The sequence below is a fragment of the Gymnodraco acuticeps genome, unplaced genomic scaffold (genome assembly GCF_902827175.1).
Source record: "Gymnodraco acuticeps unplaced genomic scaffold, fGymAcu1.1, whole genome shotgun sequence".
Classification (NCBI taxonomy): domain Eukaryota; kingdom Metazoa; phylum Chordata; class Actinopteri; order Perciformes; family Bathydraconidae; genus Gymnodraco; species Gymnodraco acuticeps.
The window spans coordinates 2776992-2800124 of NW_022990042.1; the positions used below are offsets into that span (position 1 = coordinate 2776992).

The 23133-nt window shown below is 39.9% G+C and overlaps 1 protein-coding gene across 4 annotated transcripts in view; it reads right to left on the reverse strand.

Moving 5' to 3' along the window:
* The window catches only part of LOC117545466 (F-box-like/WD repeat-containing protein TBL1XR1), a 69879-nt gene that overhangs the window by 43748 nt on the left and 2998 nt on the right, over positions 1-23133 (reverse strand). For all 4 annotated transcript variants that reach the window (XM_034215245.1, XM_034215244.1, XM_034215246.1 and 1 more), the window contains exons 3-6: positions 5706-5809; positions 4552-4697; positions 4158-4395; positions 2248-2380 (exon numbers count right to left, since the gene is read on the reverse strand). In XM_034215245.1, coding sequence (XP_034071136.1) covers positions 2248-2380; positions 4158-4395; positions 4552-4697; positions 5706-5763 — 575 coding nt within the window. In that variant the 5' untranslated portion in view covers positions 5764-5809. The remainder of the gene's footprint in view (positions 1-2247; positions 2381-4157; positions 4396-4551; positions 4698-5705; positions 5810-23133) is intronic.

The window sequence follows — 23133 nt, forward strand, 5'->3', positions numbered from 1 at the left end:
ACGTAAATCACCAGTGCAGAGCAAAACGTGATCCGTCTCTTAAATGTGTGTCAACCAGACCTTATTTCGAGCTATTTTCCAAAATCCTATGGAGAAATCCCATTGACTCTGAGACGAGGGAACCAGTAGTGGTAAAATGCTAACTCACTTCCGGGTTTTAGGACTCGTCACTGCACTGCAATGTTATCCTTGAATTTGATAAAGTAACCCGTATTTAAAAATCCTGTAAATGGTTTAAAAATGCGTTAGTTGACAAAATTAGATTTTTTTTGCTTTAACTCATGAACATTATTTTAAGTCATGCCCCGAATGATCTGATTCCGATTGTTATCTGCCTTAATTAAGTTAAAATATGCAATCGGCATTAATGCTTTCTAGTCCCCGATCTGCAAAAAGAAACGACAATAAAATATCCTCTTTTTTTTTTATCGTGGTCAGCAAACTCACCATCAACAAGTACAGGGGGTGATTTTTTTGTAAACAACCACCCTGTGTTAAATTCGGCACAAGGGCTGATAAAGTAAAAAACAAAAGTAGTTATACCGAAAAATACATTTTAAGATTACATTTGAACGTATCAAGATAACGCAACTTACCTTTGCCCAATACACATTTTAATTGAATGCATTATAATGAAACTCGAGGAACCTGCTGCTGTTTACATTAGCTTTTAGCAGATCGTGGCCCTGTAAAGTTAAAGCGTCATCATGATGTGTTCAAATGCAATCTTACAAAATGTAGTTTTTGGCAAGAAACTTCCTCTTTACCCTCATAAACTTTCATGGAGTTCAAGACCCCTTGGTAACCATGGTAAAGCAGCAGAAAAAAGGAGGATCAAGGCATCTCTATCAATAAGTGATCAAGATTTTGCTTTAGCTCATGCAGGTCCTTTTAGGTAAATGCATAAACCCACTCTTGGCCTCACATAGGACCAGTAGGCATCATTAGGAATCATTAGAACACTTGCTGCAGTGTGTATTCAAATTAGGGGTGCACCGAATGGGAAATTCTTGGCCGAAACCGATACCGAAAATAGGAAACAGTTGGCCGAAAACCGAATGCCGAAAGGCCGAAAATGATTAATAGAAATATATATATATATATATAATGTATACATTTTTTACCAATGTTGTTCAGCTACCTGATTATGGAAATAGACATGATTATGGCAAAACTTAACTTAAATAATAATCACTATTATGGGTCCATAAAACATTTATTCAGCACTTTTGAATGCATACAGTACATTTATATATGTCATGTATTATTGCTAAAAAACATGATATCGCAGTCTTAGTGTCGCCAACTCGTTTCTAATATGCAAAGACAACAAATGCGTCTATGATGTATTTTCGATCAGACGAGATCTCTCTCCCCCGTCTGTGTGCGAGGGGGCGGGGCAGTTTACACACATGCAGCTGCTACATGCAGCGGAGCACACTGCGGAGATGGCGGAGAGAACGCGCTCCGAGGTGTGGTTAAACTTTACCCGTCTCGATGTGGAGAATACTTGTTACCATAAGTGCAATAAGAGTTTAGCATGTAAGCACGAGCAATTTGTCTAAACATTTAGCAAAAGTGCACCGCATGCAGACGGAGGAATGCACCGGGTTCGACCGTCTTTCTAGCAGCTATGTAGCTCCATCACGAGTAACGTTTCCACGTCAGGTATTATGTATGCTAGCAGCAACACACGGAGTTAACTACATGATACAAACATGGGTTAATGATTAGAGGAAACTGAGTTATTTAGTTTGTTAAAATTTCAGCTATTCTGTTTACAATCTGTCATCAGATTATTTAATACGATTTGTTAAAGGCTCAGGGCAATCTCGATGACAAAGGTCAATGTTCCCCCCCCTGTGAGCTAGCCGCGAGCATGGTCGCCGCGTCTTTATTACGTCATCACAACAACACGTTAGGTTACCAACGTAAGCCTGTTCTGACATTCGGTGATATTTTTTCGGTGCTAAAGCCGAAAGGGCCTTTTTAACCATTTTCGGCCGATAATTTTCGGTGGCCGAATATTCGGTGCATCCCTAGTTCAAATCATTATGGTTGAAGGCCGTCATTAAAAAGGCATTTGTATTAAATGAAAAAAGAAAAGAGCCAATAACATCACTAACTTGTATTAAGGATGTTAATGCATTACTAAAATCCACTGTCCCAGTAGGAGAGACACTTTTGCCTGATATTCTAGACACTGCATGGCCATAGCGAACAACAGGATGATATGGAGATACTAACCCGGAGGCGAGGAGGTCGTTCACAGGGTTCCAGGCACAGATAAAGACTTCGGATTCGTGGCCTCGGAGAACCATGGCTTTATTCTGGGGGATCTCCACTTCCCTGTCCACCTCCATCATCTCTGCGTGGTGATCTTAAGGAGGGAGTGAGAAAACAAAACCTTTAACTTAAAGCTCACATTACAAGATCCATTACCTTCTGTTGCAGGTAGTAGGGAAGCAAGGGCAATGGAGTACAAACAAGATAAGATGAGTCACCGCTTCAAGGTTAATTTTCAATTGCCAGTGTTTCGCTACAAATAGGCTTAATTTGGGTTGGAACTGCAAACATCCATTTTAATAATGGCGGAGGACAGTCTGACATGATCTAATTTCCTACGAACCAGAGCAGTGGTTCACATGTACGTCATCGTCTGATCTCATTAATTCAAACCGAATGGCGACACCAGTATGTTTTAGACAAGGCTCGAGTTCAATCACCGCTAAATGCACTTTAACATACGGGTTTCTCCTCTTGCACTTTATGTAGCTCTTGTATCTTCTCTTGCACTTTATATGTCGTAGCTGCTACATTGTACTGCCATGTGGTTAATGCTTGTATGCTGCTCATGCTCTTCCTGGATATCATGTATTTATTTTTGCCATGTATATAACTGTCATGTTCATAAATGTTGTATGTGACGGGACTACGGATGGAAATGAGCTCAAAGCTAAAAATCCGGCTCATTTACATTTGTAAGCATTATTTTGTTTAAAATGTTCATCAATGTGCACTGTCCCGAAATCAAATAAACGATTAAATGAAAAACAAATGAGATGAGTAACCACTACTGCTCTAAGTGAACACCAGACAGCTGTGGAATTAAAGGCTGTGCTTGTTGTTAAAAGAACCAAAGCTTGTGCCCAACCCACAGCAAAAGAAGGAACAAAAAACAAGTTATCGAGCCCAGGTTAAACTCTGTGTAAGCCATCGTTGGATTTGTGTTTAGCCCATAAGAACCTGAACATAACACTCTATAATTGTATTGTGAGTCCGGTTGTGATATTGGGATTAAAACACATTGGAGAAAGAAGGAGGTTTTTGAGGGAAAACAAGCAGACCACATTTTTCCTTTCTACGCTAAAACAAACAAACAATTGTGTGTTTGGAAAAGGTGAGTGAAAACATGGAGACAGTGCTACACAGGAAGGACAAAACCAGAAAGGAATATGTGCTGGTTAAAGAAAAATACAGAGTTGCCTTTATGTAATACCAAGCAAGCCACAGACTTAAAAAAAGAAAAGGAAAACCAAATGTTGTACTGCGGCTGTCATGACAAAGGAAAAAAGCAGACCCACACAAACAGAGGTGGTAAGCTTTAACTCCATGCAATACAGTCCTCTTACAGTCTTACAGCTCTTACAGCTCTTACAGTCCTGGCTGCAATACATCCAAACCAGCTACTAACCTGGAAATAATTAAATAACATCGTAATGAATGTTCCTGCACATTCTCCAAATGTACGTTGAAATTAAGTTTGATCATAATGAATTTGCAAAAGTGAACCAAAACAGGGCCATTTACAGAAGCCTTTCCGACTTAGCAAAGCACTGCAAAGAAAAACACCAAGAATTGTTTCATATAATTCAAAGCGAGTGAGCTTCTATTCATGTTAAGGTAGCATTAAAACTTGGTATTGCTTTGCTTTAATTTTTCTCCGTTGTATCAGATTGGATATTGAGAATGGAAAAGAGAACTAGATTAACGGGGGAATGCCAAACAGCTTACACAGCATCTTATAAACACAACTGATTATGTAATTTGTATAGAGATAACATCCTGCATAAATACAGTTGTGGAATTTAGTGGACTATCTGTTTGTTTTAGAGCTTATTCATTCGGAGAGTTTTTGTAACCATGAGTTAGCTTACTGGCTAAGGCGTGGGATCCATTCTCGTCCCCGTTGGCAGTGCCCTCTCCGTTCTTGGGGCCTCCCTGGGGCCCTGCAGCGCTGTCACTGCCTGCCGCCTGCTGCTGCTGCTGCTGCTGCTGCTGCTGCTGGGCCAGCTTTTCCCTGTAGGCCTGCTGCCTGGTTTGGACGACATCTGGCATCACAGCGTCGATCAGAGACAGGGACTCGATGGGCCGCCCGTCAAATAAGGTCCCGTCCTAGGAAGACAAATATAAATAAATACATAAATATATTCACATTATCCTTTAGATTATATGACAAATACAGCAAAGAAACCAACCAACTCTAGTCAAAATAAATCTGACAGTGCAGAATGTTGTAGGATAAAACTAATTATTAGTTTAAAAGCTGACCTCATTAATGCTGACTTCAGCCTCCACATACTGCAGGCCCTTCTGAAGGATGGAGATGAGGGCAGCAGGGGGCACCAGGGCTCCATTGATGTTGGACTGGCTGATGTGGCTCTCTATGCCAAAGGTGAACGCTGAGTGGGAGAAGCCTGGAGGAGATGGGGATCATTAGGAAGGAAGGATGAGTCAATTGCAGGGATTCAAGCAGCAGTGTATAATAAACCATTAGAAATATTACGTTAAGTAGGAAAACAAGTGCAATACAGTGATGCAGTGATGACTTATTTGTGAGGACTGACACGGAGGATAGCATGGCAAGGGGGCCGTCGACAAAAAGCAATGGGATTGCAGAAGATAAGATTTGTGGCAAATTTGTTTATGATACTTCGACATTTGTATCAGCAGTATAATCTCCACATATTGATGACACTTTATCATTTGTGAGGCATAAATGCGATCGGCAGAAGTAAAAAGCTAATGTTAGAGTTTAATGAAACTACATTATCACTTCGCGTCACCATTGCTAAACTAAAGGTAGCTTAGCAACCTCCGTTTTTATGTCACAGAGACTTCTGACATTCACAAGTTGCACTGTTGGAGGAGCCCGTGACCTAAGATTTTCATCTACATAACTGCTGGGACTCCCAGCAGCTTCTACTGAAGCCTTCCGAGTAAATCGCCAGAATGCCGACACCTCCTCATCTCCACCGCTCCCATGTTTTTTTTTGTGTTGCCATAAGTTAGTCTTTCTCCGTTGGTGCGCTGGGCTAATGCTAATAATGCTAATGCCAGCAAATACAATGGCGGCTTCAAAAAACGTTTCCGAGTTTTACGGGCCGTGGTTTCCAATTCGCCGAGTCAATCAGAAATGGGAACCTTTTTCTCCCATGAAAGTACCTGCTCTCTAGCAGGGACTAAAAAGGGGAGAAAAGGTTCTCATGAACTAAGTTCTAGTTCCAGATCTTTTTGGTGTGAACGCAAAATCTCAGGAACTATCGGAACTAAAAGGGAAAAGTACACGGAAAAGTACTCCGGTGTGAAAGCGCCTAAGGACACCGGAAGTGGGGAAATGCTAACTACTTTCTGGGTTTTAGGCCCCATTAACGCAACGCTCTTTTCACAGAATTGTACTTTTGAAAAATGAAAGCAAGACTTACCTGACTCTTGCAGGTATCTGTAAACCAGGAAATTTACTTCATCACTGCTTATGCTCATTTTTAGTCCTTGTGATTAAACCATTTGGTCAGCACAGGATAGGAGTCTGTAAAAAAAGAACACAGAGCAGGGAGTGTTATATATATATCCTTTATTTAACCAGGTAAAAGACTCATTGAGATTAAAATCTATTTTCCAAGAGTGACCTGGCCAAGAGGGGCAGCATGTACGAAGTTACAACAGATAAAACACAGACATGACAGGCAGACAAATACAGCTGTAAAACACAAATAAAATGGCACATTAGCCAGTCAATATGTGAAGTAAAACAAACTATTAAAAATCATTAAAAACTGGCAACATTTAAAACGATTTTAGGATATACGAGCACTCACATCTACCAATGGTGTCGTGTTCTCTGTCCTTTAAGATGGACCTGAATTCCCCCATAGTGATTAAATCTGAGAGTTTCAGCTCCTTCTGTACATTGTTCCAAGCTGTGGGGGCAGCATATTTAAAAGCTGTTTTACCCAGTTTTGTTCTCACTGTAGGAACCAGCATCTGAATAAAATCTTGGGAGTGCAGGCCATATAGACTTTCTCTTTGACACATATATGTGCAAATGTAGGAGGGAACCAACCCAAGCAGAGATTTATAAATAAAACCCAACCAATGGGAAAGTCTGCGAGCAGACAAAGATGGCCAATTAGCAGCAGCATATAAAGTGCAATGGTGTACTCGATATCCACATCCAGTAATAAATCGTAAGGCACAATGTTACACAGTATCCAAGCTCTTTAGGCACTGGTCAAAGGCATTCATGTATAGCAGGTCACCATAATCTAATACAGGTAAAAACTTTACAGATATCAAATGTTTCCTTGTCTGAAAAGAGAAACAGGATTTATTTCTGTAAAAGAAACCTAATTTTATTTTTTAGCTTTGAAACAACATTTTCCGTGTGTAACTTGAAAGACAAGTTCTGTTCAATAAGAAATCCCAGATATGTGTAAGTAGTGACCCTCTCAATGTCAGCCCCTTGAGCAGTACACATCGTGGGTAGAATAGATGGTAACTTTTTGCCATTCGAAAATATCATCACTTTGGATTTTTCAGCATTTAATACCAACTTTAGTTGATATAAATGGGTTTGTATGACATCAAAAGGCAGACTGGAGGAAATCTAGACTTTGCTCTATAGAAGCGGAGGAACAATAAATAACAGTGTCATCTGCATACAAATGGTAAGAAGCATTTGCTACATAGATTATTTACATACAGTGGGGCAAAAAAGTATTTAGTCAGCCACCAAGTGTGCAAGTTCTCCCACTTATTTATTTGCAAATGATGGTGGAAAATAAGTATTTGGTCAATAACAAAAGTTCATCTCAATACTTTGTTATATACCCTTTGTTGGCAATGACAGAGGTCAAACGTTTTCTGTAAGTCTTCACAAGGTTTTCACACACTGTTGCTGGTATTTTGGCCCATTCCTCCATGCAGATCTCCTCTAGAGCAGTGATGTTTTGGGGCTGTCGCTGGGCAACACGGACTTTCAACTCCCTCCAAAGATTTTCTATGGGGTTGAGATCTGGAGACTGGCTAGGCCACTCCAGGACCTTGAAATGCTTCTTACGAAGCCACTCCTTCGTTGCCCGGGCGGTAGGGCTGCACGGTATTGAAAAAAACTGACATCGCGATTTCCCCCCCCCCTGCGGTATATATTACGTTTTTTTTAACCTGTTAAACCCCAAAGTCCCGGCGGGTACTTTACATTTTTTTTTCGCGACAGTGTCTCAGGGGATCGTAATATTTAAGAACCTATTAATGTGTTATACCAGATTAACGGAAATAATCTCAGCTAACTGACGATACAAACCATTTTTACCAAAACAAAACACAAGTCTCATAAGAAGCATCTAAATGACCCCTGAGCGAAAAATGCTAATGCACTTTGGCACAGAACTCAAGATAAAAGTACCCTTATTATTACTTATCGTAGCTGCACTTACAAGATATCCGATTAAAGCTGAGGTTTCACAGATTATTTAGGTATATAGTATCATCACTGAGTGATCTGAACTCGGACAGGGGAAGCAAACACAGACATCACAACACGTACCTTTACGTAGCTTCTAGGGGAGATGACTCACCGTAGCTGTCAATCTGATCAAAAGACGTGTTCAATGGCATTAAAACGAGAAAGAAAAAACGCGGCTGAATCGGTTAATCCATAGGTTTTTAACGTCTCTGTATACAAAAATGATTTAATTTATAATCCATAATTCCATTTTTATGTAAATATCGCAGAGCAAAAGTTAGCTGCTAATGGTAGCCACCAGAGTGGCTGCTGCTTCAGGTCTTGGCTATGCGGAAGTCTCACACACACACATTACCAAATAAGGACTGTGTGATTTCCCCTCGATTCCAGCTCTGACGGTCAGAAAGAGATGTCACATGTCAAAATCCAGCAAGGTGGGCCAGAGATATGGAAAATCCACCCAAATGGCCCCAAAAGAGGGTTTTTTTTGTGCTAAATCTGTCTAAAAAGGTCAAATATCACTTGTTTTGCATCAATCTTGATACAGAATGATTGTGATTGGTGGTTTGCTGTGCATGCAGGGGAAGTTCTACACACACCAACACATGAACAAATAAGGAGTGAGAGTAACGCGTAGCCAAAACCGGAAGCTGCATACACTCTGGTGGCTACCATTAGCAGCTAACTTTTGTGCTCCGATTTTTACATAAAAATTGAATTATGGATTATAAACAATTGCTTCAAAGCCACAGATACATTATCAACCTATGGATCAACCGATTCAGCCGCGTTTTTTCTTTCTCATTTTAATGCCATTGAACACGTCTTTTGATCAGATTGACAGCTACGGTGAGACGATCTCCCGTAAAAGCTCCGTAAAAGGTACGTGTTGTGATGTCTGTGTTTGCTTCCCCTGTTGCGAGATCGGATCGCTTAGAAGATACTATACTTAAATAATCTGTGGAGTCTCAGCTTTAATCGGATATATTGTATGTGCAGTTTCGATAAGTAATAAGGGTATCTTTATTTTGAATTGTGTGCTAAAGTGCGTTAGCATTTTTTTTTTTTAAATGAATAAAACCGCACGTCCCTGCGGTGTGAATACCGCGCATGCGCATACCGCAGTTATCGCCATGACACGGTATATCGTTCAGCCCTACCGGGCGGTGTGTTTGGGATCATTGTCATGCTGAAAGACCCAGCCACGTTTCATCTTCAATGCCCTTGCTGATGGAAGGAGGTTGTCACTCAAAATCTCACGATACATGGCCCCATTAATTCTTTCCTTTACACGGATCAGTCGTCCTGGTCCCTTTGCAGAAAAACAGCCCCAAAGCATGATGTTTCCACCCCCATGTTTCACAGTAGGTATGGTGTTCTTTGGATGCAACTCAGCATTCTTTCTCCTCCAAACACGTCTAGTTGAGTTTTTACCAAAAAGTTCTATTTTGGTTTCATCTGACCATATGACATTCTCCCAATCCTCTTCTGGATCATCTAAATGCTCTCAGCAAACTTCAGACGGGCCTGGACATGTACTGGCTTAAGCAGGGGGACACGTCTGGCACTGCAGGATTTGAGTCCCTGGCGGCGTAGTGTTGTACTGATGGTAGCCTTTGTTACTTTGGTCCCAGCTCTCTGCAGGTCATTGACTAGGTCCCCCCGTGTGGTTCTGGGATTTTTGCTCACCGTTCTTGTGATCATTTTGACCCCACGGGGTGAGATCTTGCGTGGAGCCCCAGATTGAGGGAGATTATCAATGGTCTTGTATGTCTTCCATTTTCTAATAATTGCTCCCACAGTTGATTTCTTCACACCAAGCTGCTTACCTATTGCAGATTCAGTCTTCCCAGCCTGGTGCAGGTCTACAATTTTGTTTCTGGTGTCCTTTGACAGCTCTTTGGTCTTGGCCATAGTGGAGTTTGGAGTGTGACTGTTTGAGGTTGTGGACAGGTGTCTTTTATACTGATAACGAGTTCAAACAAGTGTCATTAATACAGTTAACGAGTGGAGGACAGAGGAGGCTCTTAAAGAAGAAGTTACAGGTCTGTGAGAGCCAGAAATCTTGTTTGTTTGTAGGTGACCAAATACTTATTTTACCGAGGAATTTACCAATTAATTCATTAAAAATCCTACAATGTGATTTCCTGGATTCTTTCCCCCCATTCTGTCTCTCATAGTTGAAGTGTACCTAGGATGAAAATTACAGGCCTCTCATCTTTTTAAGGCGTGACACGGCAGGCAAAAACATCGTTTTTCAAGTACTGGTTAATTTTGAGATGTTGTGCTATTTTGATTCTATAACATGTTGTCTTTCAGGCTTTTGGAAGGAAAACGTACAAAATACACATTTAAGTGTTTATTTTACTATAGTTTGTCTATTTGCGTCTTTAGATTTCTCCTAAATTCACCAAAAGTTAGCATTCTAACGTAACATAAAGTACCGCGACCGCTGTGTGCACCATGTCATCAGAGATATCGTTAGAAAGCTGTGTCTCTCCTGCACAATCTCATCGGATCCAAATATGGTCATTTCCTTTGTATCAGCAACCAATCGTGAAAGCACAAAGGGGTCTTAAACCAAGAAACAAAATCTCATTGGCTGGTGTCAATTTCTGACAACGTGATTCGTTCAGATGCGTCACGTGTAGGGCTGTAGCGATACACTAATCTCACGATACGATACGATACACGATATTCAGCCAACGATACGATATATATCACGATATTCAGCCAACGATACGATTCGATTCGATATAATTCGATACACTTATATCATTTTCTGAAAGATTTTTAAAGGGACAGTGTGATTTTGGTGACATCTTGTGAGTGTTCCATTGACTTGGATTGAATTAATTCAACTGAAAACTGAAAGCATCAATTATACAATATATGGCTCTGACAGAGAGTCTACAGCTTGCAAATGCTGGACAAAATGAATCAAAAGATGTGGTGAGAAAATTAGTTTCCTTTATTGAAACAGTGCAAACTGTAGCTTACAAGCCTTTGAAACGTAATTACATAAAGTGCAGTATCACAATGGACAATGGAGAATTAAAAGGTGCAGCAGGTGGCGGAACACGGAGGATTTGAATGGGACTTGTTAGAAATTAAAATCAATGTTTTGATGGCATAAAGTACCTTAAACATACCGTCAGTTTAAATGCTGTTTTATACTGAAAAACCAGAAGTTCTTGTGCACAACCAGTTGTTAAGCTTTTATTCTGAAAATCCTTCATCTCCGGTTAGCATTTAGCATGTGGCTAATATACCATTTACTATAGAGGTGAATTTAGTAGCGATATGACACGGAGTGTTGCACACCGAAACCTACTGATTTCAACACTACAACTATAAACGTTGAGATATTATTATTGTTGAATATTAAATGAAGGTATAGTTTATTTGAATACGTTTGTTTACAGACGTGGGTAGCATGAGACAACATTCGGAACTACCGGAAATGATATCAGCCGTGAGGTATTTTTGGAGTATTGATTACAGCGTTTAAAATGTATTAAATGAAAAGTCATGAAAGAGATAAGGAGGAGAAAAGGCGTGTTTAGTTATATATTTAATGTACAATGTCTGAATCCTCTGTTAAGCCCCTGTCACACTGTCCCGAAATTGACACCCGATGGACACACGATAAAGGAAATGTTCAAATTCGGCTGTGTTCGTAGCGACATCGGGCCATTCGTGAGGGCATCTAAGCCATCGTATGACCGCCGGTGGAGTTTCTCAGGCTCCGGCAGCAACTTTGTGAGCGGCAACTTCGTAAGGCACTCGTGAGGGCATCTTGTCAAATCGTGTCATCTTCGTGTTATCATCGGTGCATTCACCCTCACTCTGATCGGGGTGAATGCCCGATTGCACCGATGATAACAAGATGCCCTCACGATGGCCTTACGAAGGGCAAAATGGACACACGAATTCAACACGAAAATGAACCTTCGCAAGGTCCTTCGGCAATTTTTTGCCATGCCAAAGATTTTGCCACCGCTCACGAAGTTGCTGCCGGAGCCTGAGAAACTCCACCGGCGGTCATACGATGGCTTAAGATGCCCTCACGAATGGCCCGATGTTGTTACGATCACAGCCGAATTTGAACATTTCCTTTATCGTGTGTCCATCGGGTTGTTTTATTGCACAACAAAATCATGTAAACATATTATGTAAATAACCCAATTTGTGTTCTGTGAAACTAAAAAGGATATAATATATTATTTTGAAGGAGAGTTGACAGGAAGTTGTTGTTGCTATGGAAACAACATTACGGAGAAAACGTAATATTTTCTACATATAAAGACCGATAAAGTAATGAACAAAGTCTGAAGATATCAGTACAGTATCATAGTACTGTAACATAATTGTTTTTGGTACTTTCATTGCAGTTGTATTTCTTAAATGTAATGTAAATGTTGCCTTCGTGTGTGGTTTGGGGCCATCTTCGTGCGAAATTCACAATTCCATATTCGTGTGTCCATCGGGTGTCAATTTCGGGACAGTGTGACAGGGGCTTTATGCGCAACAACGAACATTGGAGACGTGGAGGGCCGGCCCCCAGCAGCGCCAACCGGCCCACAGGGAGGAGCCAGCAGAGGATATTTAACAGCTGGAAAGGTTGAGCTCGCTCTCTTCCCTTCGCTCACGAGAGCCAGAACACAGCTGTTTTTCTGACTGAACCATCTTCTGCTTGTAACATTACCGCGCTTTTTATTAATTAAAGTATACATTTGAACCTTCTCAGAGACTCAATTAGTCTCCTTTTTAAAGCTTCTCTCCTGGACGCGAGAATAACGAACACACTTATCAGACTTAATATATCGATACCCGCGGATGAAATATCGATACTTTCTCGGAAAACTAAATATCGATATATACCGCAGGATCGATTAAATTGCACAGCCCTAGTCACGTGGTGTGCTAAAACACTTCCTGGTTAGCTTTCCGCTAGAAATTGAAATCTCAAAATGGCAAAAAAAACGTTCACAGAGAAGACGACAACAATTGTCACTTGCACGAAGCAAGGTTATACAAAAAACAAATGACCCCGAACATGAAATACCTTCACGGAGTGCGTCGATGCGCAAGCTGTCATCCAAAGAACAGGAGGGTTTAGCTAGCGCCTCACTGCAATCTTTAAAGGTCGTTTTCTCAAAATGAGTTTTTTCTCCTACTCTGAGTTTGAAATTTCAACTTCAGTAGCACGTAGATACACCAAACCTTCCAGTTATATTCCTATCAATATTATGAAGGCTTTTACAGAAGGGTTTGTTCATATATCATTCATAGCCTGAATTATACAACATTGTATACCTAAAAATATGGCGAAAATTGATATTTTAGGGCTGTTGACAGTATTTTCTGATTTATGGAGTGATAAAGAGATATCCAATATCCCTTCAGTAAAAGCCTTAGATACTAATATGACTACAAAATGAAACAAGAATTTTGAACCTGGCTTTATCCAAAGTTCAGATTTCGATTCCTGAAATGTCTTAAAATATGTGCATATGAGATAATGGATATGCATATTTAAACATGCTATTTCAGAAACTATTTCAGAAAACTTGTAATACAAAAAACAATTGTCTTATTGTAAGTAATTAACTGGAGACATTTCTAGCTGATACCTTTAAGTTAAAAAAAAAGTACCCTATTCACCTGGGGTGTCTCGCCTAAAGTGGGAGAACTTGCACAATTGGTGGCTGACTAAATACTTTTTTGCCCCACTGTATATGGTAAAAAGAATCGGTCCTAATATGGAACCTTGTGGCACACCCTTTGATATCGGGAAGAAGGAAGAAGAGGACCAGAAAATTGGACGCATTGGGTTCTCGCTGATAAATAATTTAAAAACCAACCTACAGTATGCCTAGACAAGCCTCTACTGTGAAGTCTTTCTGCCAGGATGATATGATCAACTGTGTCAAACGCCTTTGAAAAATCAATAAATAGAGCTGCACAATACTTTAATAGCAGCCGTTGTTGTGCTGTGTTGTTTTCTAAAACCGGATTGGTGCTCTGACAAAATAGCATTTGTGTCCAAGAATAATTTAAGTTGTTCACTGAGAAGCTTTTCAAGGACCTTCGCTACAACACATCATTTTGATAGAAGTGATTATATTTTTATGCCAATATCTTCCTATGGTAAAGTTTCATTTTGCACTTTTATTTTGGTAGTAATAAGATCGGGACTCTTATTTTTGAAGGAACTTTTACCGGAAGTGAATGCACAACGAAGCAGAATGTACATAATATATATTTCGCCTCCCAAGACTTTACACATTTCCTCTTTGCTTTTGTTCGGGTTCACCTTGCGCTTTATCAGTTGAATCACTTTGAACATTCGTTTGAGATGTTGACGGTTGGCTGAACTTTTTATCCCACGGTCAAACAACTTCATTTGCTTCGCCATTTTTTGTAAAACAAACACACAGCGCAGTAGGTTTTATCCCTGAAGGATTAAATTACATTTGGGCACCAGACAGATGAATATTTTATTTATGATGCTTGGAATTGTGTTCCCAAACAGCTGCTGGGTTCAGAGAAAAAAATCCCAAAACAGCCTAGCCTTCCTCCACTCCCTTTGAATCAGGGAAGGGATATTTTCTATTGGTTGGTTTTTATTGTCCCTTTTCTTGCTGCAAACTAGCTTGATACGAAGTTGCAGATAGATAATAAATAGCTGGCTGTCTATAATAGGCCAATATACACAGTATTGAATAATATTTAAACATAACTTTCTTATATGAAGACACAATTGAATTTTCGATTAAATATAAATTACAAAATGTTTGCGTAAATCAATTCCAGTTCTTAGAAAGAAAAATAGGAATCAGCTGTTCAGGTTTTTTTAAGTGGGAATCAGGCAAAAAAAAAAATGCAACTGATGATTCTTTATTACAGACCATTGACCTGAGCAGAAAGAAGGCTTTAGTAGTTTTGCCTTTCCTCTCTAGTGTGTGTGTGTTGGCTGTAGAAGCATTATTGCTCCAGGCAGGGCACCAGTTTCCATTCATTAACCTACAACTGGAAATAATTACCTGCCGCCTTCATGAGGCAGGCTGGGTATTGTGGGATAAAGTATTGGTTTTGAAGCTCAGCAGTAGCAGATCTTAAAGTGCTTGCGTCTGGGCTTCGTGTTTATTCACACGGAACCCGCACCGTTTAAATGGGAGAGTGGAAATAAACAAGGGGGTCTGGATGGCGGACAGAACATCAACTGTTTCCATCACGCCTGCCTGCCCTGCTGCCGCATCCCAAAGGCTGAAGTCCAAGATCAACTGGACCAAAAGCCCTGGAAGAAGTCCACCTGACATCCCTTACATGGTGGTCAAAAAAATCCTGATGGCTAGTATTTTCTCAAATTGAAGTTCTACCACTAGAATACAGCGAATTATTTGTGTCGTCATTTTGTTTGTATACATAAAACACGGAATATGCTTTTTAACTCAATATGCGTCATAGGACGTTGTTTGTGTGACAGTCAGACAGTGAATTAATACTTTCAAGCAGCAGCTGGCTTTAGGAAGTTGTAGGCTATACGTGGATGGAGCGGGAACGGCGTACTACTCCAGCGGTCGAGAATTACCACTGAATTGTATTGACATAGCATTGGTCATTTGACTCTGGAGAAGGGTATATAATTAGAAGTCATGCTTGCAATTAAATCTGGCTTTGTTAGTTTAATGGCAACATGAGCACAGCTTCAACGTAGTTCACCATTGTTGTTTTTGTGTTGCAGTGACGTAAACAATGACGGTATGTCGTCGCTACACTCTGGCTCTGCTCGTTGGAAAAGCAAAGTGGTTCAGAAGTAGGGCTGAACGATTAATCGATTTTAAATCGAAATCGCGATTTGAAATGATGCGATTATCAAATCACAAAGCCTGCGATTTTTTTTTTTATTTTGTGCTGTGCTGTGCACCACATGTACTAGCCATTGTTAACCAATCAGAAGTGGCCCATGATAGAAGGTGATAGACAGATTGATCCAATCACCTGCAAAGTATTTTTGAAATACTTTTCCAAATGGCTTCCAATGGAGCTTTCCTAGATGGTTTGGTGAAACAAAGCATCTGAGTCAGGTTAGTAATGCTCCATCACATGTTTTACATCTATTACAGGGTGAACCTTAAACTGAAGCTTGACTTTAAAGCAACCCAACGGAAGTTTCATGTAAGTTTAGTTCTTTCACTCGTAGCTCGGGCTGCGGGGGTGCTAGAGACGGGAGCACGTTGATACGACCTTCCTAGCCGGAGATATGGCCGCATTTTACAATAAACTTCCGTTGGGCCGCTTGAAAACAAATATCGCAAATTGAATTGCAATATTTGTCAGAAAAATCACAATTAGATTTTTTCCCAAAATCGTGCAGCCCTATTCAGAAGTGGTTCGCAATTATATATGAGCGTATTATGTATACATGCTGAATGTGGGTAAATTGTTAAAGCACTTTGAGCAACATCCTGTGTAGAAAAGTGATGTGCAAATAAAGCTTTATTTTTATTATCAATATCTAAACACTTTTACAGGAAGGCAAAAGACAGGTTTCTTAATGAAAAAAACTAAATATATAATATTAAATAAAAAAAGAACTGGGAAAGATTGATTTTTCATTTACAGGGTCTTTTAAGGGTCAGTGTAGTCATGGTGCACTACACGCACATTGCACCGTTGCATTTCAGACACTAGCCTGTTTTGACAGGGTGCCGGCAAATGTCATCACTATGCAAGTGACGCAGGAGCAGTGAACAGGGTCAGAGCTCTTTAACCTGTTAAGCCCCGAGCCTGTTTTTCAGGTCTCAGGCTCGAAAATGACATTCCCAGAACAAATGACCATTATCTTCCCTTCTAAAAGGGTTAAATTAATAATATGTTTTCTCAAAGCAAGGTTACACCTGTGAGTTGGATGAAGAAGTGTCAGAATCAATATAGATGTTTTTATTTTAAGGTAAATTCAGATTGAACACAGTAAAAAAATGTAAATGATTGTGTCCGTCCACAAAAAATAATTACTTATAGTGAAAACCACCCTTGAATGATGGGATGGTAGACTAAAAGCTTTAGGAATCCAAACTACAACATATAATAAGTACCCTGTATCAAGATTGATGCAAAACAAGTGAAATTTGACCTTTTTAGAGAGATTTAGCAAAAAAAAACACTTCTGGGGTCCTTTGGGTAGATTTGACCCCCCTTGTTCGATTTTGCTGATTGACATCTCTTTCTAACCGTCAGAGCCAATGGAATCGAGGGGAACTCCCACATACTCCTTATTTGGTCATGTGTGTGTTCACAAAACCGGAAGCTGCGATAACTCTGGTGCTACCATTAGCAGCTAACTTTTACTCTCTGATTTTTACATAAAAATGGAATTATGGATTATAAATTAAAAAAATTATTCCACAGAAACATTATCAACCTATGGATTAACCGATTCAGTCTTTTGATCAGATTGATAGCTAAGGTGAGACGATCTCCCGTAAAACCTCCGTAAAGGTACGTGTCGTGATGTCTGAGTTTGCTTCCCCTGTCGCGAGTTCGGATCACTTAGTGATGATACTAGGGATGCATATCGTTGACTTTTTTACGATACCGATACTCAACCGATACTCAACCGATACATATCGTGATACTTTGAAAATGTATCATCCCACAATTACTCCCATGAAGCGCTTTACGATATAGTTAACATGTCAAATGAATATTAAATTCAATTGTGGGACTTCTTCGACCTTTTAGTACTGAACAAACAATGAAAAATACATAACAAATATGAAGAAAACCGATTATGGAATATCTTTTATAACACCCGCCATCAGGTGTGCCGCGTGAATAGCACATCTTGTCAATGCAAACAGACCGTTATAATTAATGTTAAACCTGAGATTCGACTAGAGAACAAATAAATAATAGAATAAAGGTCATGAGATCTCTGCATTGCACAAACAAACAAATCTCATCTTTAAAATCAACATTTGCCTTCACTGGTGAGAGAAAACAAATCCCATCACAGTTCATTTGTGGGACTTTTACCTTTCTAGTATTGAACAAATAATGAAAAATACATAAAATATGAAGAAAAACGATTATGCAATCTAATTTATAACAATTTATAACACCCGCCATCATGGGGCCATGGACTCACTTTTAAAATTAAATAGAAAAAATGTTAAAAAATAATAATTTAAGTATCGAAATCGGATCTGATTTCGGTACGGTATACCGTAGCCACCAGTAACCGGTATTTCGGTAATACCGGATACCGGTATGCATCCCTAGATGATACTATACCTAAATAATCTGTGGAACCTCAGCTTTAATCGGATATCTTGTATGTGCAGCTATGATAAGTAATAAGGGTATCTTTTATCTTGAGTTCTGTGCCAAAGTGCGTTAGCATTTTTCGCTCAGGGGTCATTTAGATGCTTCTTATGAGACTTGTGTTTTGTTTTGGTAAAAATGGTTTGTATCGTCAGTTAGCTGAGATTATTCCCGTTAATCTGGTATAACACATTAATAGGTTCTTAAATATTAAGATCCCCTGAGACAGTGTCGTGGAAAAAAAAAAAAAGTACCTGCCAAGGGGGACCTTGGGGCTTAACAGGTTAAGTTGACCAGTTCTTCTTCTGCTGACATAACGTCCATTACCTGACTATTTTGTGAACGTGAGAATCCGTCAAGAGCCCTGACACTAGTGATGGATATCGTTAAGGTTTTAACGGTACTACTACTTTTATCGATACCGCTTATTGGTCCGGTCTTTTAACGGTACTCTTATCGGTTCTTTTGGAGAGAAAAAGAAGGTAAACTAACTAAACAAATTGTGAACAAAACTAACATTGCTTTTTATTTAAATTAAATAAATAATATTTCACATCAAAAGAAACAACAATGCTTTAACAAATCGTATTAAATAATCTGATGACAGAATAGCTGAAACTTTAACAAAATAAATAACTCAGTTATGAATGTGGAGCACTTTTGCTAAATGTTTAGACAAATTGCTCGTGTTACCGCCCTTACATGCTAAACTCTTATTGCACTTTTGGTAACGAGCATTGTCCACATGGAGACTGGTAAGGTTTAACCACACCTCGGAGCGCGTTCTCTCCGCCATCTCCTCCGTGTGTGTGTGTTGCTGCATGTAGCAGCTGCGTGTGTGTAAACTGCCCCGTCCCCTCGCACACAGACGGGGGAGAGAGATCTCTCGACTGGATTGGAAAGATGATCGAAAATACTAAAAATAATCATAGACGCATTTTGCAGTCTTTTTGCGTATTAGAAACGGAGTTGGCGACACTAAAACTGCAATATAATGTTTGTGTAGCAATAATACATACGACATATATTTTTGCATGTCTCCAGTACCGATAAAAAGACCGATAACGTCGGAGCTTAACGGTACCACGGTCTTTAATAATTCAGCCCCGGGGCCCATTTAATACCGGGGCTCGGTACCCATCCCTACCTGACACATCCCCGCTTATAAGATAAATAGCTGCTAAATGACACTGGAGTAACATGTGCAAATTATATCTTCACTAGACTGATTCAAATTCCACCAAAACATTTTCGGGTGTAGATGTGATAAGAGAGAAAAGGACATGTTAATTAGCAGACAGTAAACTAGAGTTGGGTGTAAACAACAAACATATCAAGTTTAGGCTATAAAACGTATCAGTTTGGTTCAGAATTATAATTCCCAAAGATTCAGATCTATGAAGCTGTTGTCTGTCAAACAAATAACGAATATTAGCTCATGTAGCTAGAATGGAGAGCTTTCAGATTTTGAACTTACTGAAATTGGTCACAAACAATCAGTAGACTACATTAGACAGTGCCATTTAGGCTTTGTGAGTGGAAAAAGGGGTTTTCCCCCTATCCATATCGTCAACCACTCAAGACACAATATTGATGAGCAGGCAAAATGAAAACGAACATTTGATGGCAAACTGGTTTAAGGATTTCAAATGCACTCCTGCAAAAAAAAAAAAGTCTCAGTGGGGGGATATGCCGGTCAGAAAAGTGTAGGTTTTTTAGATTATGACACATTTTCCGGAAGGTAAATTAACATTGCCTTATTCTGCTCATTTTCAGGTTTCATAATTGTATATTGTGCTTCTACTGAGAAATATTCAAAAAGAGAAACGGATTTTAACTTTTGCAGACCTTTTAAATGTCCAAAAACCAATATAGCACTGCAGGTAAGGGAAAACCAAATAAGCATCATAGTAGGGCTGCTCGATTATGGCAAAAATCATAATCACGATAATTTTGGTCAATATTGATATCACGATTATTCATTGACTTTGAAAACATCCATTTATTGAACTTTTAAAAATAATAAGTTGAACAGTATCTTTTTAACAGTTGATTACCCTGAACTTTAAGTATAACTCTACTGCAAAGTATTCAGCTGAAGCCACATCTTTTTCAACTCCCCCACGGCATTTGTCATATAGGGCAGGCAGTGCAGATCTGGTGAAATGATGCCGAGATGGCATCGCGTAACGCTTATCCATAGTGTTAACCAGTTGCTTAAACCCCTGGTTGCTTACCGTGCTAACTGGGCACATGTCTTTAGCTATGTAGAATGTGATGGCCTGTTATATCTTTGTGTCCTTGCGAGCTGGTTGAGTAGGCTGTTGCACTGTAAAGCGTCTTTAATTGATGACTGTGATGTGGTGGATGAAGTAGAGGGGGCACGCTCGTGAACTGTCAACGGGAGGCGGTGGGGGGGCCTCACTGCGGGGAAACTGTGGACCTCTGTCGCCTGTCAGCGCAACGGAAATGTTGACGTTTAAAAAATTCATTTTACCTTTCTTGTTCACAAGTTGCTCTTGTTCTGCTATCTTTGCTCGCGCTGAACTCACAACTATTGTCACTCACAACCTGGCCAAGAAGGCTTTTAGGGAGGGGCGAAAGCGCACACAGCTAAATAATCCTTTTATTTAGATTACGTTGTTTTCGTAATCGTTGCAAGACAAAATTGTAATCGAGATTAAAATACGATTAATTGCACAGCACTACAACAAAGGGCCCCTTTAACATCGGCGTTGGAGTGGAGCACTCATTGATCAATCTTGTAATTTGTGATATGCATGATTGTGAATCAGTACAAGAGTATCCAGTGCGCTTCATTGTATGATTAAGCATGCAATTAATCATGAGAAGTAGGGATGCTCCGATCGCCAATTTCGGGGCCGATGGCCGATCGTTGATCGCCGGAATCAGTATCGGCCGATACCGATCGCCGATCCGATCGAGTGGGCGGGGCCTAAATGGAAGATTTAAACATCACTTTAAATCTTCCATTTAAAGTGATGTTTAAAACTCAGTTAATGGGGCTCATTCACTGGAGCTTCCACAAACAACAATCAACTTAATTATTACATTCAAATGATGTACATTATTCAAGTTTACATTCACTTTGGATAATAACATGGAAGAAATTAGCGGAAGCGCTCTCTTTTCCTCTCTCCCTCCCTCTCTCCCTCTCCTGACAGCCTGTCAGTATCTCATGCAGCTCACTGATCCAGTAATGAGTGACCCGACAATGAAGAATACATATATTTATAATAACTAGTTTAGCTTGTTCCAGAGGTAGATAAAATAGCTAAGTGTGTTAGGTCTAACTCTGGTACGTCCACACAGCAGCTTTTCAAAAATCTTGAAAATCTTGGAGCTGGGCGTGTCTGAAAGCTTGGGGATTTTTTGCGAGCAACGCGACCAACAACCAATCACATGAATCTCCCGCCCCCGACATACAAAGCAAAAAACCCCGGGGATTTTATGCGAGCAATATATATATATAAATATAAACTCCCCAAACAGGCGAAAACCTACCAGTTTCACCCACTGTCTCTGCCACCTCCCTCCATGCCTGGTTCCTCCGGTTTGTATCCCGTTAATAGTTCTGGTCGTAAAGAACCGGGTGATTTGCTACCGTAATTTCTCGTTTGGAATATGAGGAAATGAACTGCGGTCTGGTTCTCCCTGTGTGTATGTTTCGCTGCGCTCACCGGTCCGGCGGGCGGAGCTGCAGGATTTGTGCTTCACACACGTTGCATACCGCTATTTTACTGTCTTTTTCGGACACCTTAAAATAATGCCAGACCGGTGAAGCCATTTTGGCGAGCTTGTTTTGCCGCACACAGAGAAAAGTGTCATGTATTTTACGTCATGCGATCGGCTCTCGCGATCGGCATGTTTAGAGAGCACCGATCGATCGGTAGAGAGTGGGTATCGGCCGATCTCGATCGGTGACCGATCGATCGGAGCATCCCTAAAGAGAAGTAATAACATGAAAATTACTTTGTTGCACTAGTGAATCATATAAATGGTGAAATCATTATCCTGGTTGGATACTTTGCCACATTTTGTCTTGTTTTTTTCTTCTTCCCTTTTAACCCCCTTAATGATCAACAAGTAACACTGTTGGACTTTGAACCAAGCTGACCACCCACTATATATTTCTAAATAGTTCAAACAGGTGTAAAAAACAGCATAAAAAGGAGTCAACTGTGCAAACAAAGAAGTGCATCAAAGATATCTGCATACTGTGGACCTAAAATAACAATACAACATAAGTGTTTTCTTAAAGTAGCTAAGACATACATAAACACGTTATAAAAAAACATTTCTGCATACACTTAAGCAACATACATGGGGTTCAAGGCCATCACCGTTTCTATATTTGCACAGCTATTCTTTGAACAGTCTCCTATAGGAATTTCAACAGAGAAGGTGTACTGAACCAGAGTATACCCAATATTTTTTAAATGGTCTGGACGTCTGCAAATGATTTACATTTTAGTATAATCTTTGTTGGACTTGTCCTATTGTTGTCAATTTCTGGTTTATAATGATGTGCGTAATAAACTATTTAATAATAAACACTTTGTTTGTATGGACCCTATCTTACACCCACCCACAAATATATATATTTACACATCGCACACTATCAGACATTTAATCACTGTCTGCATTGAATTTCGCACAGATCTCTCTCCATTATTATTATTATTAACCTTGTTGGATTTATTTGTTTTCTTGAATGTATTTCTCTATCTGCCTTGTATATGCCTTTCGGAGAAAATTAAGAATTTAATTGAAGAGGTATACTTGTTCTGCCCCCCTCTTCTCTATATGATATATATAATGTGATCTTCTAGGTCAGTGGTCACCAACCTTTTTAAGCCCAAGATCCCCGACCTCGGCCTTGGTGAAAGGCAAGATCTACCTATATCCATGCATTGCGTTTACACCGGACGCGATGCGATTTTTGGGGGCGGCGTGATTAAATGCAAAGACGCGGACAGATGCGGTTGATGCGAATGACGCATTCGCGCGGTAGCCAATCAGCGGTGAGGAGCTCA